The sequence below is a fragment of the Pelophylax lessonae genome (genome assembly GCF_965119305.1).
Source record: "Pelophylax lessonae genome assembly, chromosome: 2".
Lineage (NCBI taxonomy): Eukaryota > Metazoa > Chordata > Amphibia > Anura > Ranidae > Pelophylax > Pelophylax lessonae.
In genome coordinates this window covers 327,530,697-327,554,082 of record NC_138769.1, presented here as the reverse complement: position 1 = coordinate 327,554,082, position 23,386 = coordinate 327,530,697, and the positions used below count along the sequence as shown (strand labels likewise).

Sequence of the window (23,386 nt, the reverse complement as noted above, 5' to 3'; positions counted from 1 at the left end):
GAGAGAGAGAGAGAGAGAGAGAGAGAGAGAGAGAGAGAGAGAGAGAGAGAGAGAGAGAGAGAGAGAACAAGAGAACAGAGGGTAGCGACCTGTGTCCTGTATTGTATTCCAATAAAAGGATTTACAGGCTAGTCAAAACTTTTTTTTTTTTTTTTTTAACCATACAGTAGAAGACACAGTATCTTAATCTTAACCAAGGGATGCGTAAAAGCAGCCCAACTGAGGGGTGGGCTCAAAAGATCCATGTAACATCGGGTCAAGGAACGGCTTGACAGAACCTTATGGCCGAAACAGGCATCATTTACCTAAAAGAAGGACATTTACCTGAATTAAACATGTGAACAGAAAACAAGGTGGCAGCCTTGCAAATCTGGGTAAGCAAATGCCTCATGCTGAAAAGCCCATGAAGCACTAATGGATCTACTATAGTGCGCCTTAGCAGGGAAAGGAGGAACCCTACCCTTTAGGCCAGGGCTTGATAAACACCAGGTGCCAGGCTGCCATGGCGACCAGAAGTTTCAAGCTGGTGCCTGGGCTGCCGCCCGAATGCTCACCACTACCACAACACCACCCCCCCCAAATGTATCCTGGGCTCCAATTGCCCATCTGCGGGTAGAAGGAGCGGGAGGAAGAAGGAGCAGACACTCTCCTTCCCTTTTAGTTTTTGACCCGGAAGGGACGGGTGACGTCATTTTCGGGTCCCTATTGACTGTTTTCTCAGCCATCAAGGCTGGGAAAAAAATGCAATGCAGTGCGATGTAAACTGCATTCCATTCAGTGGAGCACAGGGGGAACATGCAGACCCTGAATGTCTCATTAAAGAGAACCGGTCTTAAACAAACAATTGATCACATAGGGGATTTTTTTTTTTCCATGTGACGGGGAGAAAAAAAAAATTCGAATTGTAAAAAATTAAAGTTACACCTAACCCCACAAATTCCTCCCCCCCCCCCCCCCCAACAACAATAAAAGATTGGTACTACCACTATTTTATTCTCTTCTGCTTTCTGAAAATATATATTTGGGGTTTTAGGTTACCTTCAGGCCTAACATGATTTTTCACAAAAAAGATAAAAATGTCGCTGGCTGTGAAAGGGTTAAAAGGAAAAGTTCACCTTTGGGAACATGTTCCATCCAAAAGATTTGTTAGCTCCTAGATTTAAAGCAACATCGTCAAGCCCTGCTTTAGATTATAGGCTTGAATGATGGCTTGTCTAATCCACCTAGTAATAATGGAAAAGAGAAGCAAGGATATCAATTTGGCTAAGGAATGGTACCAATGGAGGATTAAGCATGAAATGAGAACATGCCCTTTGAGATTTTCTTGATTTTACATATTTAGAGGATGCCCCTGCAGCTTTTTTTGGCTAGTGTTCAATTGCCTGAAGGTACAGTAGCTGCATATAACCCATGGTTAAGACTAAGATCCTGTTTCTTATACGATTAAGAAATCCCTTTACTATTTTACTCAAAACACAACATATAATTACACTTCGGAGCTGCTGGATTTATTACACATCAGGTTTCTATTGGTACATCTTTCCATGAAGGAAATTTCAACTCAGCTGTCACGTCTTGAAAGCTGCCAAATTCATCCTTGGTGATTATGTTCCTGACTTTATGGCCCACCGATAACTGTTCCAGTTATCTGGCCTATAAAAGAGGATCAGGCTTGGTTAAAAAAGGAAAATAGAGTATATAATCCGGATTTTGAACTATGAATGTAATGTTTATCTTACAGTAGTTCTTTAAGCAGATTTTACATTTTTGCTGCTTGATATTAAAATTATTGTACTAAAAATGTAGTTTTGAACATTAGCAGCGAAAGGGAGCAAATACTCAATCATTGTGTTATAATGAAAACCAGAAAGCAGAGCCTTTAAATGTTCTGAGCAAACAAAGCTGACCCCATGCACACAAAATAAAGAACTACAAATTACACACAGAAACAAGTTAAAAAATAAACCATGTTGAAAAGAGGTTTAGATTTTGTGGGATCTCTCTTACAAGTATAACAAAAAGGTTATACATTTCCTGATACAACATACAAAATAGTATAAATATATTTTGACCAAAATCTATTGAGAGACCACTGACAAAATACTGATGCAGAAACTTGAAATGGGCGAAATAGCCGACAAGTAACCCTTGCATCACTCCATTTTTGGTATACAAAATTCTACTCAATATTTTTTTTTTTGTCTGGCCCTATATATAGTAAAAAAAAAAAAAAAAAAAAAAAAAAAAAATCAGACTCTTAACCCCAAGAGATTCAAAGACCTGAGCATGACACCAAAGAATAATCACAAAGCTGTAACAAAAGTTTTGTCAACTATATATCAGAAATGGTAAATGGCTCACTGTTAAATGGCTCACAGAAAACAGCGTTCTGCGAATGGTCAAGGGGAGGTGGATAAAGGACACTTGCAGTTCTGATATTCACAGCAGGCTGGAAGTATAGAGGGTGCTGTACTATCTAGCATGGGAAAAATAAACACTTAAAATACTGAGCAGCGATCCAGACGTTGTATACACACCTCACCAGTGTTAACTTTTTCTTAACACACACTAGGAATTACAAAAAGCTTTGTGCCTGTAGTTATGCTTTAAAGTTTATAGTTACCTGACGGAATCTCTTCTTTAGTTCTTCATCGGTAGCCTCTGGGTCAATCTGGAGAACCTATATATATTTAAAAAAAAAATGCAGTGAAAACGTCAACATACAGTACATTAGGAATATTGTTTGCTTATTAAAGATTTTAAGTTTAAACTAAAGAATGTTTAATTTTTTAATAAAGCAGTTTAGATTTTCAAATAACGTCAGCTTAAACTGACAAGGTAAACCCATGTTTCTCAATCTTCTTCAAATTAAGGCATCCTTTAAAATTACGTAGTAAACACAACAGAAGATATAGATACAATTGTGCTCATAAGTTTACATACCCTGGCAGAATTTCTTGGCCATTTTTCAGAGAATATGAAAACACAAAAACTTTTCTTTCACCCACAGTTAGTGTTTGGCTGAAGCCATTTATTATCAATCAATTGTGTTTACTCTTTTTAAATCATAATGACATCAAACTACCCAAATGACCCTGATCAAAAGTTGACATACCAATTCTTAATAGCGTGTATTGCCCCCTTTACCATCAATGACAGCTTGAAGTCTTTTTTGGTATTTGTGGATAAGGATCTTTATCTTCTCAAATGGTAAAGCTGCCCATTCTTCCTGGCAAAAAGCCTCCAGTTCCTGTAAATTCTTGGGCTTTCTTGCAAACTGCACGTTTGAGATCTCCCCGTTTAAGATCTCCCCAGAGTGGCTCAATGATATTAAGGTCAGGAGACTGAGATGGCCACTCCAGAACCTTCACTTTATTCTACTGTAGCCAATGACAGGTCGACTTGGCCTTGTGTTTAGGATCATTGTCATGTTGGAATGTCCAAGTACGTGCCATACGCAGCTTCCGGGCTGATGAATGCAAATTTTCCTCCAGTATTTTTTGATAACATACTGCATTCATCTTGCCATCAATTCTGGCCAAATTTCCTGTTCACACATGCCCAAAACATCAGCGATCAACCTCAGTGTTTCACAGTAGGAATGGTGTACCTTTCATCATAGGCCTTGTTGACTCCTCTCCAAATGTAGCGTTTATGGTTGAGGCCAAAAAGCTCAATTTTGGTTTCATCACTCAAAATAACTTTGTGCCAGAAGGTTTGAGGCTTGTCTCTGTGCTGTTTGGCGTATTGTAAACGGGATACTTTGTGGCATTTGCATAATAATGGACTTTCTTCTGACTCGACCATGCAGCCCATCATTCTTCAAGTGCCTCCTTATTGTGCACTTGAAACAGCCACACCACGTTTTCAGAGAGTCCTGTATTTCACCTGAATTTATTTGTGGGTTTTTCTTTGCATCCCGAACAATTTTCCTGGCAGTTGTGGGTGAAATTTTAGTTGGTCTACCAAACCATGGTTTGGTTTCAACAGAACCCCTAATTTTCCACATGTTGATTAAAGTTTGAACACTGCTGATTGGCATTCTCAATTCCTTGGATATCTTTTTATATCCCTTTCCTGTTTTAAACAGTTCAACTACCTTTTCCTGCAGATCCTTTGACAATTCTTTTGCTTTCCCCATGACTCAGAATCCAGAAATGTCAGTGCAGAACTGGATGAAAGATGCAAGGGTCTTGTCAGGAGTCCAGAAACTCATTGTCCTTTTATACACACGCACTAATTACAAGCAAACAGATTACAGGTGAAGATGGTTACCTTTAATAGCCATTCAAACCCCTTTGTGTCAACTTGTGTACATGTTATCAGGTCAAAATCACCAGGGTATGTAAACTTTTGATCAGGGTCATTTGGGTAGTTTCTGTTGTCATTATGATTTAAAAAGAGTAAACACGGTTGATTGATAATAAATGGCTTCAGCCAAACACTAACCATGATTGAAAGAAAAGTTTTTGTTATTCATATTCTTGGAAAAATGGCCAAGAAATCATAAATTCTGCCAGGGTATGTAAACTTATGAGCACAACTGTAATTTATTTTTGCAAAGCAAATACACTTGTGCACACTGGAACTGGTGCCAGACATCCTCCTTATAAACTGATGATGGACATCAGTTAGGACGCTGGCAGCTGAGCCCACAAAGTGCAACTGAAAACCCATGGCTTTGCATGATCCACCTGCTGGCTTGTACACAATTTTTAGCCAATTCTGGAAGTATTTTGTCAAGGCACCCCTGAAAGTAGATGGGTAAAAACCTACATTGGAGGAAACTCACACCCCAGTGGAACCCCAGTGCATTCACTGCTCTCTGCCCATAGATCTATGTCTCTTGATTGGAATAAGTCATAAAGTTTTTTTTTTTAAGTTTTGGCTAGAGTGAAGAGGGATTAGAGTGTTTGTCAATTTTTATTGCTGTCTGTGCCCCCCTTAAGGAGAATCATCCTCTCTATTTGGCCTGTTTACCATTAACATTGAAAATAAAAAAAATAAAAATATTGGGTTGTCCCCAGAAAAGTAATAGAGGGGAATCTTCCAATGGGGACACTAATTGTGGTGACCTGGGGGTCCCCAAGGAAATTCCCTTATTTTGCAGGGATTTCCTCTCACTTTGTTTGGCTATGGGACAGGATGGGATGGGAAATCTCTACAACAGGACACAGATGGCGAAAAATATGACAGGGGTTATAACCCTCACTTACTCTAACCAAAAAAAAAAAAAAAAAGTTTTGCCTATAGTTCTACTTTAAAGACTTGAACCACTTTTTGGAAGTCAAACTACAAATGGGATCCCTCATTCGGGTGGCTTTCCCTAGTGTGTTCACTAACTATACACATTCAATCCGCACAGCACTAAGGCTTCAAGTACACACAGCCTACTTTTACCGCAGGAAACGCCACAAAATCGCACCGCAATTCTGCCATGTTTTGCGGCTGGCAGTCAAAACGTTCATATCCCAAACAACATTCTTCCGCGCTCAGAAGAGGGAGGTTGAAGCTCTCCTAACAGCAGCCGCTCCTAAACTCTGGTAAAAGCCTATGTGTACAGTGACACATAGGGTTTTATGGAGTGGTTTGGTACCTTTGGCAAAAGAATGCCAAAAGCACCTAAACTTAAGTTAGGAGCTGTAGTGTACATGAAGCATAAATTATCATCTCACCTAACAGATATGAACCAAGCAAACAAGGCTGAATTGCACAGAAATGTGTATATTAATTTGAACTATGAATGGAAAAACTACAAGTCTCAATTGCCACTGTAGCAGTTGGACTCAATGGAACATATGTGCAGTAATGTCACTGCCCTTGTAGTCTAGCTCCAAAACCAAAGATCCATACAGGGGCTGGTGGAATAAGGCAGCTTAGGAGCATTTGAAAAAAATATTTGCATTTATAATAGCACCACTGTATACAGGACTACAGCAGTGCACAGCTATTCATGTTAAATGAAAGGCTGTACGCTGCACTTGGGCTGCCTGGGAGGAGAAAATACTGTCTCAGTTACGCTTATTGGGATCAGGCTCCCCGAATCCAAAAGCCCTAAATCTCCAACACATATTACTGTTAAAGGTATGAAAAAACAATAAAGACTAAGGCTGACCATACACAAGAAGAAGATTGTATAATCTTCAGATTTACTATAAACTATGTAGTACAAGGAAATTTGAGTGATGAGGAAGTAGACACTGCATTGCTGGCCTTTTCTTCTGAAAAGCATAGTTGCTTATCTTGTATGTTTAACCTAAAGCATAGAAACATTTTAGATTACAAAAACTTTGCAACATCAGAAATACCTCAAATGGATTCAAATTGAAATAGGAGGATCCAGGCCTGGTAAGTCTCTCAATTTGCTGCTTTGGTGTAAGAACAGAGTCCCTCTTCTCAATCTGTTTAACCTGTGCACGTAGAAAAAAGCAAAACATTAAATAAAAATAAAAAGATGAAACAACCCAAAATGTCATTTATTGCAGCTTACCACTCATTAGATGTGGTAGCTGCATTTCTTTTCTTTTCCCTCTGTCATCTGCTGATCTGGCCACTAACACAGCTCCTGTATTAGAGTGCCCCCACTCTGGAAGAATGAGCACAGGGGACACCTTTGGACAGCAGCATTGTCAGTATAGAGGGAGGGGAGTGTTAGATATACTAGCAAATTTAAACACTAACAAATTGAAGCCAAACTCCTGCTAATACTGTATAAGTAGATACAGCAAACACTTGGGATAAAGGTTTTATATAAACAAAGTTGATCATTATAAGAAACCCTGCCAGTATTAAATGGATTCTCTCATCTCTGTAACTGATGCTTCCTGCTTGATAAGGTGTTCTTGTGAAAAGCAACAGACCTACTGGCTGGATCACCAGATGAAAAAAAGAATAAAAAAGCCTAAACAAGAAAACGAATGCCGCCATCACATCTAAGAATTTGTACGCTCCAATATAATGTTTGTTTTTGGGTTTAATACCACTATAACTGAAGTATACATTTGAAAAAAAAACTGTTTCAAGTATGGTAGCAGCCTAAAAGGAGCTTGGCAGTACGTTAGCTAAATGTTGAGGCTATCAACAGGGAGATCCCCAAAAGTAAGCAGGCATTAAAAGGGCAACTTCCGTTGTCATTTAAATTTCCCTCTGACCCCCCCCCCAATAATGGCAGCCACCTACCTACATACCTACCTTTAGCTCCACTCCAGAGTTCTTCACTATGCAGCCTCAGCCCTTACATAAAAATAACTGGCCCTGTCCAACCCCTACTTCACATACACACTGCTCAGCCCATTCATTAGTTTAGCTATAGGAATGAATGAGCCAAGCAGTATGCATAATTGATAGGTACAGACCTTTTCCAACTTCTATCTACAAATGCTCTGACAAAGGGTTATCACCCTCCGCTACTCTTTCAAAAAAAAAAAATAAGCAGAATTCTAGATCTATATTACCACTCAAACTGTCACCTGAACATAGGCTAAGGCAACACTTGTCCAAACTTGACTTTTCTCCATCAGTCCTAACAAAACATTTCCTGAGGAACTTGCCGAAATTCATATAGCTCATGGCCAGCATTGGGCTGTTGGTAATGGAAAAAAAAAAAAAAAAAAACGAACAAGTCCAAAGACTGCACTTTAAAAAGAAATCAGCAATGAAAGATCCCACATTTCTATAATGACAGGTTCCTTTTAAGAGAATTGTCAATACTAGCAGTATTCAACCTACCTTTCTCAATGCTTGCTGTTTTGGGGTCACCTTTGACTCATCTCTCTTCATTCCTCAAATCCAGAACATCTCTCAGTCAAGTTGTCTCCACACCTCCAAAATTCCCTGCTTCGTCAACTACGAAAATAACTAGTCCCTTCTCTGAATTTCTTGCCTGCGCTTCTGTTCTCACCTCTACTACTGCAGCCTACTCCAGTCTAGTGGTCCACATGAACAAGATGTTTAACGCGAAAAAATTGGATACTCAATGCCTCTGGCAGACAGGTGAATCAGGGCTCATCTAATAGCCTTGACTCCTTGCCTTCCAGATCACCTTCTACAGACTACTTCCATCTGGGCCAGCAATCACATGAGATTGATATGAAGGGTAAGGATGCTGATCTCCGCTCCCTACCCACAAGGTCTGACCTGGAGAGATAGGTCTCATGTATTGAAGGGCCTACAAGACAGATGTTGGCCCTTAAATCTGGAGGTAACACACAATGTCCTAAGACTTGAAGATCTGGAGAAATCTAAGGAAGGGGTCAAATACAGATCAGACAACTACCATAAAATACTAAAATTACAAAAATGCAACTTCAGGATCACATATAGCAGCTAAATGATCACAAAAACAAACAAAAATGCTTCCTATGGAACATCAAGATCCGTGCATAGTATTCCTTCACTGTTCAAAAGGTAGCAATTGCTATACAAACTGGAACCCTATGTCAGAGTTTTACAATGCCTCATGGGATGTGTAGTTCCACAACAGCTGGAGGGCCGTAGTTTGAAGATCCCTGCTATAGAGGATCTGCATCCTTTAACAGGTTCCGGACCGCCCACCGCATATATACTGCGGCAGGGCAGCCCTCATGTGTGAACCGACGTAGGGCTACTTCGGTCGCGCGGGGACTCCGATGCACAGGACAGAAGGCTCCGGAGCCACCTGACACCCGCAATTGCTCTCCGCTGGGAGAGAAGAAAAGTCAGCTGTTGTAAACACAGCTAACCGTTCTGGTCTCTGGAATGATCACAGAGCTCCTGTGATCCTTCTATATAGGATCACAGGTCTCTATAGTCATTCCATAAGCCCCGCCCCCTTACAGTTAGAATCACTCCCCTAGGCTCACATTTAACCCATTGATCACCCACAGTGTAAACTCCTTCCCTGCCAGGGTCATTATTACAGTAACAGTGCATATTTTTAGCACTGATTACTGTAGTAATGTCACTGGTACCCCCAAAAGTGTCAAAAATGTCAGTTAGGGGTCTGATCCGTCCTCCGCAATGTCGCAGTCCCGCAAAAAAAAAAAAGAAATCGCAGATCGCCGCCATTACTAGTAAGAAAAATAAATAAATGATAAATCTTTCCCTTAGTAGACGCGATAACTTTTGCACAATCCAATCAAAATAAGCTTATAGCAATTTTTTTTAACAAAAATATGTAGCAGAAAACAATTTTGCCTAAAATGTAAAAAAAAATTTAAATTTTTTTGGGGAATGTTATATAGCAGAATGTGAAAAATATTATACATAACAAGTTCCCAGCAACACAGACAGCCTCTTAATCCTGTTCTAGTACAAGTAAACAAGAGATTAGCTAAATACATTCTAACTATCTCAACACTGGCCTTTACCAAAGGATATCAAGTAATATAAAACACAATGGGGGGGAATTTATCACTGGAGAAGACAGAATCTAGAGAAGCTGTGCACTGCAACTAATCAGCTTTTCAAGCTTTGAAAATGAAAAATGCTCATTTTTCCAGGAGATACTCACAAAGATATGAATATTTAGAGTCTTCCTGGCTGCCATTCCTTGTGGAGACAACTGATCCCATACCACAATAGTGATTTTGTAAAAGCAATCAAAATGGCAGTAAAATGAGAAAAAAAAAAAAAGGGTCCCTGCAGGATAATATCATAATGTGCTAGTATGCAACTCAACATTATGATAGACTCTTACCTGAGAACCAAGTCCTCCAGTGGCACGCAGTCACTGCTGCCAAGGCTTCCATCTTCACCTGGTCTTCATTCCAGGTTTTCAGGCTTCGGCCGTTTGAATGGCTGAGCTGTGATGATGTAACAGAAGTGCACAGAGCTCTTACTGGACAGTACTATCCATTCAGAGCTTAGTGCGCATGCACCGGTGACGTCACCGGCTGCTAACAAAATAAATATCTCCAAAACAGTGCACACTTAGGAGATATTTACTGTACCTACAGGCAAGCCTTATTATAAGCTATCCTGTAGGTAAAAATCACTCAAGTGGCTTTACTACCGGACTAGGTGTTTTTTTTATCTTAATGCATCCCCTGCATTAAGGTCAAAACACACCTACTAATTGCCCCCCCCCAAACACTTCCCTTACACCTCTTACGATCCAACACAGTACCCAATGGCAGCCCTGCTCACCTCCCTTCCTGGTTTCACAGACTTCACTGAGAGCAGAAAACACGCAGAAGAGAAGTGGACAGCGCCAACTGGGGACCCCCAAAGAACAGGCAATATTGTTGGACAGAGTAGATAAGTATATCATTTTTTTATTTAATTAGGAAAAATTACTTTAATAGTTGCTACAAATCTTTACTGTCAGCGATTAACAGATTTTATAGCTAGTGACTTAAAGTGGATGTAAACCCCATTCATGACATTTGACCTGGGTAGATCTATCTGTAGTATTTACTTAACTCTTCAAAGCCCTAAATCCTGTGGCTTTCTCCTGCACTGTTATCAGCAGAGTAATGCCCCGTACACACGTGCAGATTATCTGAAGACTTTTGTCTGCAGACTTACCTTTTCTATGTAGTGCAAGGGCCTGCCGGATTGCATACAAATTGAAAGTGTTTAGGTTTGACCTCATATTATATGGTTTTGGTAAGTCTGCAGACAAAAGTCTTCAGATAATCTGCACGTGTGTATGGGGCATAACTTCTGACAAGTTCTCGTCAACTGAGAATTTTCTATTGGATGGGCGCTATAAATAGATTACCAGAGAGCTGGTCTATTCACAGCATAGCTCTTCATGTTTCTGCCTATGGAGATGGATGTGTGCCTTTCCTCCAATCAGCTGTTTAACAGTATATGGCAAGAATCGACACCCATAGGTGAATCAGGAAGAGAAAATTCTAACAGGACGTGCATTTCTAAACAGTATAGAAAGCTGAAGACAGTACATATATAAGTAAAACTTATGTAGGGAGTTTTTGTTCATCTCGGTGTATCATCTGAGGCTGTTAACTTCACTGGATATATGTGAGGGTTTACATCCACTTTAAAAGCAAGACTAAACCCTCCTATCCTTTAGGGTCAGTTCACACTGGTCCAATGCAGGAAACCCTGTGATTCCAGGGTGGGTTCCTGCATCACACCTGAATCGCCAGCTGTTAACACTGCCCTCTGCAAACCACTGCGGGTGTCAATACAAAGTTAATGACACCCCCAGATCGGTTTGCAGATCCCAGTGTGAACTGTGAATTCAGACAGCAATCAGATCGCATGGGTGTGATCAGCCATGCAATCTGATTCTGGTGCGAACAAAAAAACGTCTAGCCCAAGTTTGGTCCGAATGGGATGCGAATACATCCATACAATTTGTATGGCTAAACTTGCATTGTACAGACATCACATGTGAACTGCAGTGCAGTGTGAATCACATGATGTTTGGCATTGCACCAGTGTGAAACGGCCCTTACAACCAAAAAATCCTGCCATCTTAACCTCCGTTTGATCTGCAGTTATAGCGCTGCATTACACCAGACACCAGCCATTTAATATCTTGAAGAGACAAGAACTCACTGCTCAAGGTGGTGTGATTGCCTGATGACTCACACCGGTGCATGCCCCGGCTCGCCTCCGTGAAAACTTGATAAAGGAAAAGGAATTGGCAGCACTCCAGGTTGAGTCAAAATCCAGATTTATTGACTGGACATCCAAATATGACAATTGTGACAAGGTAGACGCGTTTCACACACTGTGTGCTTAATCATTACTTAAACACACAGTCAGTGTGTGAAACGCGTCTACCTTGTCACGATTGTCATATTTGGATGTCCAGTCAATAAATCTGGATTTTGACTCAACCTGGAGTGCTGCCAATTCCTTTCCCTTTATCATTTAATATATTGACTATTCAGGTGAGAGAAAAGCAACTGTGCATTACCTGCGTTTCATGAAGGCAGCCCCGCTGATGAAAATTGGGATGCAGCCACTGCTCCCAATTTAACATCAGTGTGGGTGTCCTTGAACTCAGTATCTGCATTCGGGGACCCGCACAGATGACAAATTAGGAGCTGTGTCTGTGCAGCCTCTCTAACCCAATTCACATGAATGGGACTACCTGCATGGAGCTGTACGGACCTCCTGTGCATTCCCATGCAAGCGAACATGCCCCTTGCACAGGAATATGTTATAATAAGCCTTGCGTGGCCGAGGCCTCACAAATTGCATTGAAAAGTAACCGATTTCCTTAGGCCCTAACGCTTCTCAGTTTGGTCGTTACCCCCCTTCATCACCTATAATGCAGGACTAGCAATCACAGCAGCGCCCACACACATTGAGGGTTGCCACCTCATCCCTTTAAACCAAGGCACATTAATTACACAGGATCTGTGGCTGATTAAGGCGGTAGTTAAACTGACTTAGTGCCTTATGTGCAGGGCAGCCATCGGAAATTTTGGGGCCCCTTACACAGCTTTAGGCCTGGGCCCCCTGGGCCTGACCACCAAGTTACATCCTCCTCCTCCTCTGCCTGGGCCTGTGAATGCATTTTATTGAATGCAAGGACACCAGGGGGTCCTAGCAACCAATCATTTTGACAGCAGCGGCCAGGGGGAGGCTGGGAGTCAGCGCAATGGGTGGCACCAGTGAGAGTAGGGACTAGTTGCCAGTGTAGGGGAGGAAAGGAAAAAAGGGGAGGTGTCAGCTTGGAGCCTGGGCATCCCTGGGACTGGGCCCCTCTAGACGCCTGGGCCCCCTACATCTGTATGGGCTGTACCCCCGATGGCTGCCCTGCTTATGTGCATTATATCATCCTCAGAACCTGTGAAATTAATATGTGTCCTGGTTTAAATTGATGATGTGGCAACCCCACACACATTGGGGTTCTGGAGAGAGGAGGAACAGGCTGCCACCCTGGAATGAGATAAGTATTCATTCTAACTAGTAAAACGGGCACTATATTCCTCACCCCTGCTATTGGTGTTACGTCTGCTTGGCATTCCACTTTAAATAGAACACGTGTACAGCAGTCTGCACATCAAACCAAAAAGAGGGACAACTGAAGGAGGAAAGGGGGTTAGCTATGCACTGGGAGGTAGGCTACTTGACTGATAACACCCCACACCTCAATCCTGCTCAGTCCCTAAGACCACAGGCACGTAATACACCTCAGAACGGTGTATTCCGAGACTCTGATACGGCCAGACACTGAGAGTCAGCTATAAGACGAGCGCTCCATGCCCCTCAATGGCTTTCCTAACACTGCCGTTACGTCACCTCGGAGTAATACGTAGAGAACGCGTCTTCCGCCGAAAAAGACGACCCACCGGCCTCGGATGCCGCCATGTTGCCGCCAAGCCAATCGATGTTTACGTCAGACGCAACGCACGCCGTGAGCCGGGGCGGTACCTCCTTACGTCGCGTTCTGAGCGTAACCCGTTCGCGTCCGACGATGTGAAGAGCGTGGTCTTGTTGTTGGTCTTTAACAGACCTAGGACCTGCCAAGATTAAGCGCTACCTAGAAAGTTCCTTGTGTACTGGGCAAATTATAGGTCTTAAAAGAGAGAGGGGGGCAGATGCATAGAATATCACCAAGCAGCGTTTGGTTAACGTAAAATAAAAAGAAAGTTAACACAACGATGTTGAGGTGAAGCAGAAATGACTTTGTGCTCACAGCGCCATCTGCTGGTGTAATGTCCAGCAGGAGGATGAGTCCTGGTACCCCAGCCCAGACAAGGGTCATTCTCCTTTCCCACCAGCGTCAGTTCCGTTGTTATAACAACATTAGTCTGTACATTCCTCTTCAGTTTACATCCGTTTTTGCACCTGTCTTTTTTTTTTTTTTTTTTTTAGTTGTTGAACAAAATAGTTATAGATGGCCAGCAGTAAAAACAAAAAAATATGCTTCTTGCCTATAAGGCTGTGTTTACGTAGCTCCCAACTGTCCCTGATTTCGAGGGACAGTCCCTGATTTGGAACAAATTCCCTCTGTCCCTCTTTCCTCCTCAATTGTCCCTCATTTTGGTCTGATCTATATAGTTGTGTATAAAATGCACTACTTATTTATCAAAAAGTGTTTCCCAGTGCTAAACCTTTCATCTAATTTCTAAATTGCTGCATTTGTAAATTTCAAAAGCAAATATAAAGGAATAGTAGTGGGGAAAAAAGCACTTCTGGGTTTAACCAATCATTTTTTTTTATATAATTCTGCCACAATAAGGGGGCAGGGGGGGAGTGTCAGGGCCATCTTATCGATTGGGCACACTGGGCAGTTGCCCGGGGGCCCCAATTGCCCAGGGGGCCCCACCTTCCCCAGCCAAGCATTAGTCCTGATTCCCGTGTGCATCCTGCCACCGAACTTAGCAGGTGACAAGCGCCTGTCGGCCCTGCGCTGCTGTCAGGCCACTTGGGTCGTGGAGGGGGAGCCCACAACTGCAGGAATGCCTGTCCGCCTCCACGGGAACAGGCGCACACAGGACAGTCGAGTCTCACTCCCGTCCGTGTGTGTTCACCGGACCCAGCCGCCCAACTTGGAAGCTGTCATTAGCCTGGTACTGCTGTACCAATAAATATCGCCTTATCAATAATTTGCATTTTTATTCTCGTGGGTGATCATGTAGGCAGGGCCCCAGTGCACTGCATTGCCCAGGGGCCTATAATGCTCTTAAGATGGCACTGGGGAGTGTCCTATGCCTACATATTTTTGCTAAAAGGTGTCTCTTATTCCCATCACATAAAGTTGGGAGGTATGTGTTTAGCCCCTGAGCACAGCATGTTTAGGCCTCATTCACACAGGGCATTTATTTAACTCTTCTTGAAGAAGAAATACAAATAAAAGCAAGGTTATAAAAAATAAAATATAACTAGTGAAAAAGTTCAAATTCTTCCAGCCAATTTAAATACAAAGGGTTTCATTATGGAACACCGCAATATCTTCATGTAATCTCAAAATCCTCTGTCCCTCCACCACTCTGATAAAGAGATACTCATGAGCTTAACCGATTGCCGACCAGCCCCCGTGGTTTTACTGCGGCAGGTCGGCTCTGTTACATGTAACGACATACCTGTACGTCCCTTCGTGTAGCAGATAGTATGGGTGCGCACACGTACCAGATTGGCTAGAGGGGGAGCCAATCAGCGGGGTCCCGCGGACAGGATGCCTGCAATCGCTCCCTATGGAGACAGAACGGCGGTCTGCCAAAGTAACCACGGCAGACCACTGTTCTGTCAGTGATGAACACAGGGATCCTGTGTTCCTTCTTTTACAACCCCCACACAGATAGAAAGCACCCCCTAGGCACACATTTACCTTTCGATCGCCCCCGGTGTTAACCCCTTCCCTGCCAGTGTCATTATTACAGTAACAGTGCATATTTTTAGCACTGATTACTGTAGTAATGTCACTGGTCCCCTCAAAATTGTAAAAAATGTCAGCTAGGTGTCCGATCTGTCCGCCCCAATGTCGCAGTCCCGCTAAAAATCGCTGATCGCCATTACTAGTAAAAAAAAATAAATAAATAAAAATGACATAAATCTTTCCCCTAGTTTGTAGACAAAATAACTTTTGCGCCAACCAAGCAATATACACTTATTTTTTTTTTTTTACCAAAAATATGTAGCAGAATACATGTTGGCCTAAATTGATGAAAACTTTTTTAACTGTTTTTTTTATTAGGAATGTTTTACAGCAGAAAGTAAAAAAATTGAATTGTTGACTTACCATAAAATCCATTTCTCTGATGTTCATTGACGGACACAGCTCCTTAGAATTCTTAACCATTAAGTTATACTGCCCCCTACAGGAGTAGGACTCTAGGCATAAAAAGAACTTGACTACACCTATGGGCACTCCCAGGGGGTATACTCCCTCTCCCAGCTATAGGTACTCAGTTTTGTGACAAGCAGTGTCAGAAGTATTACTACTCGATAGAGGGGTGGGTGCTGTGTCCATCAAAGAACATCAGAGAAATGGATTTTACGGTTAGTCAGAAAAATCCCATTTTCTCTTTCGTTCATTGATGGACAGACACAGCTCCTTAGAATTCTTAACCATTGGGACGTCCCAAAGCAGTGTCAAACATGAGGGGTGGGAACAGCAAAAAAAATACCAGGGCTAAACCTTAGCCAACCAGGTAACAGGAGCTCAACAGACAAAAAAACAACTGGAGCCTACCTGAACAACACACCCCCAAAGAGGGAACAGACCCTCTAAACAGCAGCCTGCAAAACCTTGCAGCCAGAGGAAGCATCCGTAGATGCCAACACATCCACTTTATAGATTTTGGTGAAAGTGTGCACCGAGGACCAGTGGCAGCCTTGCAAACCTGCCTCACTGATGCCTGATAACAGAAGGCCCAAGCAGGGGCATACCAAGGGGTTGGCCAAACTGCCGCCTGCCAGGGGCACAGGCCGAGGAGGGACACAAAAAAATTGGCAGTGTTAGCAGTGATTTTTGGTCCTCCGCTCAGCCTGCACCCTCAGTGTGTCTTGGCTCCAATCCCAGAGCCCTGTGTCCAGTCCAGGTGGCGGCAGTGTGGGCTCTCCGGAGCTCTGTCTCTGCCCACATATGCGGTCGGTCAGCAGTCACGAGACTGTGACATCATCAATCAGCTTCAGCTCGGGGGCAGGCTGGGGATGGGGACTGTACTGGGGAGCCTGTACCGCTGCTCAGCACAGTGGGACTCCTTTAACCTCCTCTCCACTCTCAGGCCAAGCTGACCGGGGGGACCTCCCTCTCTCTCACTGTCACCCCCCTCTCTCTCTCACCCCCTCTCTCTCTCTCCTGTCACCCCCTCCCTATCTCTCTCACCCCTCTCTCTCTCTTTCCCCTGTCTCTCTCTGTCACTCCCCTTCTCTCTTTCTCTCTCTGTCACCCCTTCTCTCTCTGTCTCCCCTCTCTCTCTCTCTGTCCCCCCCTCTCTCTCTCACCTCTCTCTGTCACCCCCCCTCTCTCTCTTTCACCCCACCTCTCTCTCTCTATCACACCCCCTATCACCTCTCTCTCTCTCTGTCATGCACCTCTCTCTCTGCCCCTCCCTCTCTCTCTCTTTCACCTTCGCTCTCTCGCTCTCTCTCTCTCTCTCACCCCCCTCTCTCTCTGTCACCCCCCTCCCTCTCTCTCTCTCTCTGGCATCCCCCTCTCTCTGTCACCCCCCCTCTCTCTCTCTCTCTCTCTCTCTCTCTGTCACCTCCCCTCTCTCTCTGTCACCCCCCCTCTCTCCCTCTCCATCACCCCCCTCTCTCTCTCTCTTTGTCACCCCCCCCCTCTCTCTCTCTGTCACCCACCCCTCTCTTTGTCACCCCCTCTCTCTCTGTCACCCCCTTTCTCTCTCTCTCTCTGTCACCCCTCTCTCTGTCACCCCCTCTCTCTCTATCACCCCCCCTCTCACCCTCTCTATCACACCCCCTCTCTCTATCTCTGTAACCCCCTCTCTCTGTCACCCCCCCTCTCTCTTTCACCCCCTCTCTCTCTGTCAAACCCCCCTCTCTCTGTCAACCCCCCCCTCTCTCTCTCTCTCTCTTTCTCTCTCTGTCAAACTCCCTCTCTCTCTCTGTCAAATGCTCTCTCTCTTGGGGGGGGGGGGCGATACAGCTCCTCGCCAAGGGCGCTGGAGATCCTAGGTACGCCTCTGGGCCCAAGAAGCACTAAGCGCCCAAATAGATTGCGCCTTACAGGGAAAGGAGGAACCTGACCCTTGATAGAATGGGTCTGAGTCACTGTCTGCCTGATCCATCTGGAAATGGTCGCAGACAAGGTGGACAGCACGTTCGTGGCCCGTCCGTGATCACAAACAGTGAGTCTTACTTCCGAAAAAGACCCAGTGGCTACCAGATACACCAAAATCGCCTGAACCACATCCTTAGGATGTCTGAGCCTGGGACACAGGGAAGGCAGCACAACATCTTCATTCGAATAGAAATCAGAGACTAACGAGGAAACAAAACAAACAAGGAACGACGGACATGGGCGAAAAACTACCTTATCTTGTGGACCACCAAGAAGGGGGTACAACAAGACAATGCCGTCAGCTCCGACACCCTGCGAGCAGAGGTGATAGCCAGCAAAAAAGGCCACCTTCTGGACCAGCATAAGCAGAGGAATCTCCTAAATATTTGCAAAGGAAGGCTTCATGGGAACTGAAAACACCAAGTTCAGACCCCAAGGCGATAAAGAGACGGCGCCAGCGGAGCCAGATGTCAAACCCCTTAAAGAAAGGTATGCATTTGAGAGTTCTTAGCCAGGGGCCGCTGAAAGAAGACTGCCAAGGCCTACACCTGCCCTTGATGGTACTCAAGGCCAACTTCTGCTCAACACCTCATTGAAGAAGGGTCAAAATCCGAGCCACCGAAAAAGAACGAGGATGAACACCACGAAATGTACGCTTTCCACTTACGATGGTAGATCTTCCTAGAGGTAGACTTCCTGGCCTTCAGCAGTGTTGGCTCACCAACCCAGGTAAACCTCTATCCTTCAGCACCTGGCTTTCAACAGCCAGGCTTTTAAGCCAGCGACTGTAAAGCAGGATAGAAGATCGGCCCTTGGGACAGCAGATCCTCCCTGAAAGGCAGCCTCCAAGGGACGTTGGCGACCAATCGCATCAGGTCAGCGAACCAAGACTGGTGAGGCCAGTCCAGTCCAGGGCCCATAGAATGACCGGTAACCCTTCGGACCTTGATCCTGCGTAAAAGCCGCGGCAGAAGCTGGAGAGGAGGAAAAAGTGTAAATCAGATACTGGCCCCACGGGGCCACCAGAGCATCTGTGGCGTCCGCCAGAGGATCCTGTGACCTTGCCACAACCTCGGTACCTTTCTTTGGAGCTGGGACGCAAACCTATCTACCTCAAGGGAGCCCCACCGAAGACATATCTGATGAAACATGTCCAGGTGAAGGGACCACTCCCTTTGGCCCAACGCCTGCCAACTGAGATAGTGCGCCTGAAAGTTTTCCACTCTTGGAATGTGTAGGGCAGAGAGGGCCAGAACACATCTTTCTGCCCACGGGAGAATGCTGGCTACTTCCAGGGTTGCTCACACACTCTTTGTTCCACCCTGGTGATTGACATAGGCCACTGCCCTGGCATTTTCCAACTGGATCCGTACCAGCAGCCCCCTGAGACAATCTGTTCAGTGATCCAGACATAGCCTTATCACCCAAAGTGCTAATCAGTAATCTGGACTTGCCCAGTGTCCAAAAACCCTGAGCAGAGCTCAGGCCCAGGGCACCTCGCCTCCCAGACAGACTGGCATTCACTGTCCAATACAAGGGGAGAAAAAATTTTCCCTACTGAAGAGCCAGCCCGGAAATTAATCCACCAACCAGGGACCCCTTGGTTTCCTGGCTAAGCCCAAGCTGATTGTCCAGGGACCTGGGACACTCGTCCCATTTCACCAGGAACCTCCTATGGAACCGTGCAAACGGAACCGCCTCAAAGGTAGATACCATCAGGCCCAGCACCTGCATGCAAGTCCGGAGGGAGGACCACCTGCTGGACAGCAGTAGAAGAATCGCAGCATGCAACTTCTGGAGTTTGTCCAGAGGAAGGAACACTCTGGCTAGAGCTGAATCAAGAGTCAGACCCAGATAATCCAATTTTCTGGATGGAATCAGAGCAGACCTCTATTAATTCAGAGGCCAACCAAACTCTTTCAGGGCCTGTGTAGTGATCCCTACGTTATCCAACAGCAGCAGATGACTCCACTCGCAAGAGGAGGTCGCCCAGGGAGCCCAGTACCACAATCCCCCGCTGACATGGCAACGCCAGAACCAGGGCCAATATTTTGTGAAGTCCTGAGGAGCTGAGGGGGAGAGGGTAACACCATGACTGGAAAAAATCCTCTCCTGAAGGAAAATGGAGAAAGTGCTATAGTCGGGCACACATTGGAATGTGCAGGGAAGCATCTGTAAAGCCGATAGAAGCAAGAAAGTCCCCCTGAGGAAGAGATGTCACCACCATGCGAATGGACTCCATTCTGAACTTCCGTACCTGCACACAGCAGTTCAGAGCCCAAAGGTCCAGAATTTGACAAACCTGGCCCTCCTCCTTTGGGATCGTGAACAGGCTTGAATAAAAGCCTTGAAACCATTTCGATACCTGAAGTGACAGGACATGCACAGCCCCAAGGAGAGCCTGCAATCGGCCTGGGACACACATTGGAAGGAAAGAACTTTTTCGGAGGGAGAACGAAACTCCGACTTGTAACCGGACAGTATCACTTCGTGGACTCATTGGTAGTTTACCAAGGAGGTCTACGGGCCTGGAAACCAGCGAAAAACATCCCCCCACCCAAGGCACGGGTGAGGGCACACCTTCAAGCTGAAGATGCCTTGTCTGCGTTCTAGAAAAAAATCCCGCTTTCCGCTTGCCAGACCAGGGCTGCTTGGAACCTCCCCACTTAAAACTTCTTGTGAGCCCAGAAAGCCGGGCCACTTCTGCAACAAGGTGCTTTTTCCTTTCCTGTGGAATAAAGGTACCCTTCCCCCCTGTGAGACTGCTAATGATGTCATCCAGGGTAATCCCAAACAGGCAGTCAGAGCTTCTTAGAAGTCTGGTCTGCAGACCAACACTTAAGCCACAATACACGCCTAGGCCCACTGCCAAAACAGATAGCTTAGAAATCATGGGAGCCGCAGCCAAAGAGGCATCGCAGACAAACTGCAGCCCCTGGACAAACTGGTCCCCTAACTTAGCCAAGGCAGGTAAATATGCTTACCCTCCAGGTCATGGTGCAAAAGCTTAACCTACTGTTTGTGACACCTGGTCAATGGCCATGACTGGCCTAAGCGCCAAGCCACCAGTAGAGAATATACAGTATTGCGCCTTCCTGTCAGCTGGATCCTTAAAGGCCAGAGATTCCTCAATCAGAATCATGGTTGCCTTGTTCAACCTGGAGATGGGGGGGGGGGGGGGGGGTCCACCACTAGAGCAACAGTCCACATCTGGAGTAGCTACACAGCAAAGGGGTACCTCACAGCAAAGCGTTTAGGAATCACAAGGGGGCGTTTTGGATGCTCCCATTCAAAATAGACAAATTTGTCAAAATAGGAGGGATAAGGAAACACTGTTGCTGTTTGAGACTGCTAGTGATGGCACAAGGGGACGACAACCTACGCAGCCACCTCAGCTGCACCCTCTATCTCCTGCATGGATGTAATCAGTGCGTCAACCAGCGCCTCTCAAGCACAGCTACAGCTGTGGAGGAAATATCCTCACTATCTGACAGGTTAGGGAACGTGGAATAACCCCGCAGGGTGGGCACATCCACGGCGACAGAGCCAGATTCAGGATCTGGCAACAGAGGAGGCAGGGGAGTGCGGGAGGGCGCTACCAGGAAACACAAAAAGACCCAGAGGGGGCCACCGACTGAGCCCCGCACAGAAAGCGCAGACTGAGGCCCCGCACAGGGGGCACCAATGGCTGATGCCCCTCCAAGGCCCGCAGAGGACCTGTCACCATCGCCTCTCTGATGCAGGTAGTCCCAGAGTAGGAATCCCCCTAAGGCCCCACAGCACTGCTGGGAAGGGTGCCCTACAGCATAATTGCAGCTACTGCCGTCAGGGACCAGGACCACCCCCAGAGTGCTGCCCCTCCAGAAGGAGGGGTCCGGCTTGGCCGCACGGCCTAGTGAGCCGCAAGCCGCGGCCTAAATATTCAGACGCCCGGCCGCGAGTGCTAAGGTCTGAAGGGACCGGGACCAACTGAGAGAGGATGCCTGAACTGAGAACAGTGGCTTAAGCCGCCCTCACTAGACCCGACCCACTCAGCATCGGGCCAGTAGGTCGCAAAGCTGCCGCCTAAATTTGCAGATGCCCGGCCGCGAGTGCACGGATCCAAAGGGATCGGGACTGACCGAGGCAGCGGAGGGAAGGGCGGATGCCTGATCTGAGAGCGGTGGCTTCAGCCACTCCACAGAGCATCCGGCCAGTAGGCAGCAAAGCAATGGCCTAAATTACCGGCTCACCCGCTCCCTAGGCCTAACAATTAGTTTAGGCGAGCCCAAGGGAGACTCCCTCCCAGTAAAAACAACCCTGAGAGTGGAGGAGGGACAGTGCACCTGCTAGATACCCAGGCAAGGGGGACACAGGGCATGTAGAATGCCAGCCCATGACCCCACGGGGGGGAGGGGGGTGTAGGGGCTTGGAGGAGAACCCCAGAGGGACCGACCACCCCAGGGGGTACCGGCGCCCCACTTACTGTCCGGAAAGGAGGGATGGGGCCATCTACTTACCAGTCCAGCATGCGTGTGGGTAACACTCCCAAGACAGAACCTCCTCGCCACCGAAGTGGGGGGGGGGGCTGTTGGCCAGGGTAACATTGTGACACGGACTATCAGCGTCCGGTCATATGTGTACCCACGAGACGTTTAACTCGCTGGCTGCCCAAGTCCAGGATGGGGCCTGTCGCAGCCTACCCAGCACGGAGCTGTGGTCTGTGTGCACGCTGGCCAGACTGAGGTGACCACTAAATTTAGATTATCCAGCACGTCGCCCAGTACGGCAGTTGATTGTAGATCTCGTAGGTTAAAAAAAAAAAAAAAACAGGAGGAAAACAGCCATTCAAAAGGAAAAAAATGCCAGGACCAGAGATCCCAGGAGGGAACTATGTCCTTACTCCTGAATAGGCAGAAAAAAACGGAGTACCTATAGCAGAGTTGGGGAGTATACCTCCTGGGACTGCCACAAGGCATACTCAAGTTCTTTTTCTGCCTAGTGTCCTACTCCGGTAGGGGGCAGTATAATCTAATGGTTAAGAATTCTAAGGAGGTGTCCGTCAATGAACGAAAAATACATTTTTTTTTCAGAATTGTCGCTCTTTTTTTGTATATAGCGTAAAAAAAAAAAAATGCAGAGGTGATCAAATACAACCAAAAGAAAGCTCTATTTGTGTCGAAAAAAAGGCATCAATTTTATTTGAGTACAGCATCGCACAACCACAACATTTTCAGTTACAGTAACTCAGTGCCGTATCGCAAAACAAATGGCGTGGTTATTAAGGGGGTAAAATCTTTCAGTCCTTAAGTGGTTAAAGTAATAATAAAGTCTCTTTTTTAAAAAAAAAATATCAAACTTACCTGCCTTGTGTAGTGGTGTTGCACAGAGCAACCCTGATCCTCCTCTTCTTGAGTCCTCATCGGTGCTCTGGCCTCTCCTTCCTACTGAGTGCCCCCACATCAAGCAGCTTGCTATGGGGGCAATCAAGCAGGCGTGCTCCAGAGCCGATGCTCTGTATGTCCATTTACACATAGAGCCCTGGCTTGGCCCCACCCCCTCTCTCTCCTGATTGGCTCAGCAGGTTTGATTTACAGCAGTGGGAGCCAATGGCTCCTGCCTCTGCCTTAGCTAGTGAGGGGACAGAGTCTCCGAAGAGCCGAGGCACTCATGCACATTGCAGGATCGAGATGGGGCTCAGGTAAGTATTTGGGGGGCTACTGCACACGGAGGGGTTTTTTACCTTCCTGC

The 23,386-nt window shown here is 45.8% G+C and overlaps 1 protein-coding gene across 2 annotated transcripts in view; it reads right to left on the bottom strand.

Moving 5' to 3' along the window:
• The window catches only part of DNAJC8 (DnaJ heat shock protein family (Hsp40) member C8), a 45,236-nt gene extending 31,920 nt beyond the window's left edge, over positions 1 to 13,316 (bottom strand). The window contains exons 1-3 of one of the 2 annotated variants that reach the window (XM_082247774.1): positions 13,207 to 13,316; positions 6,309 to 6,410; positions 2,624 to 2,680 (exon numbers count right to left, since the gene is read on the bottom strand). In XM_082247774.1, the coding sequence (XP_082103900.1) occupies positions 2,624 to 2,680; positions 6,309 to 6,410; positions 13,207 to 13,275 (228 nt within the window). In that variant the 5' untranslated portion in view covers positions 13,276 to 13,316. Of the gene's footprint in view, positions 1 to 2,623; positions 2,681 to 6,308; positions 6,411 to 7,728; positions 7,887 to 13,206 lie in introns of those variants that run through there. The other variant, XM_082247775.1, reaches the window with a different exon arrangement.
• Positions 13,317 to 23,386: the final 10,070 nt, after the last annotated feature.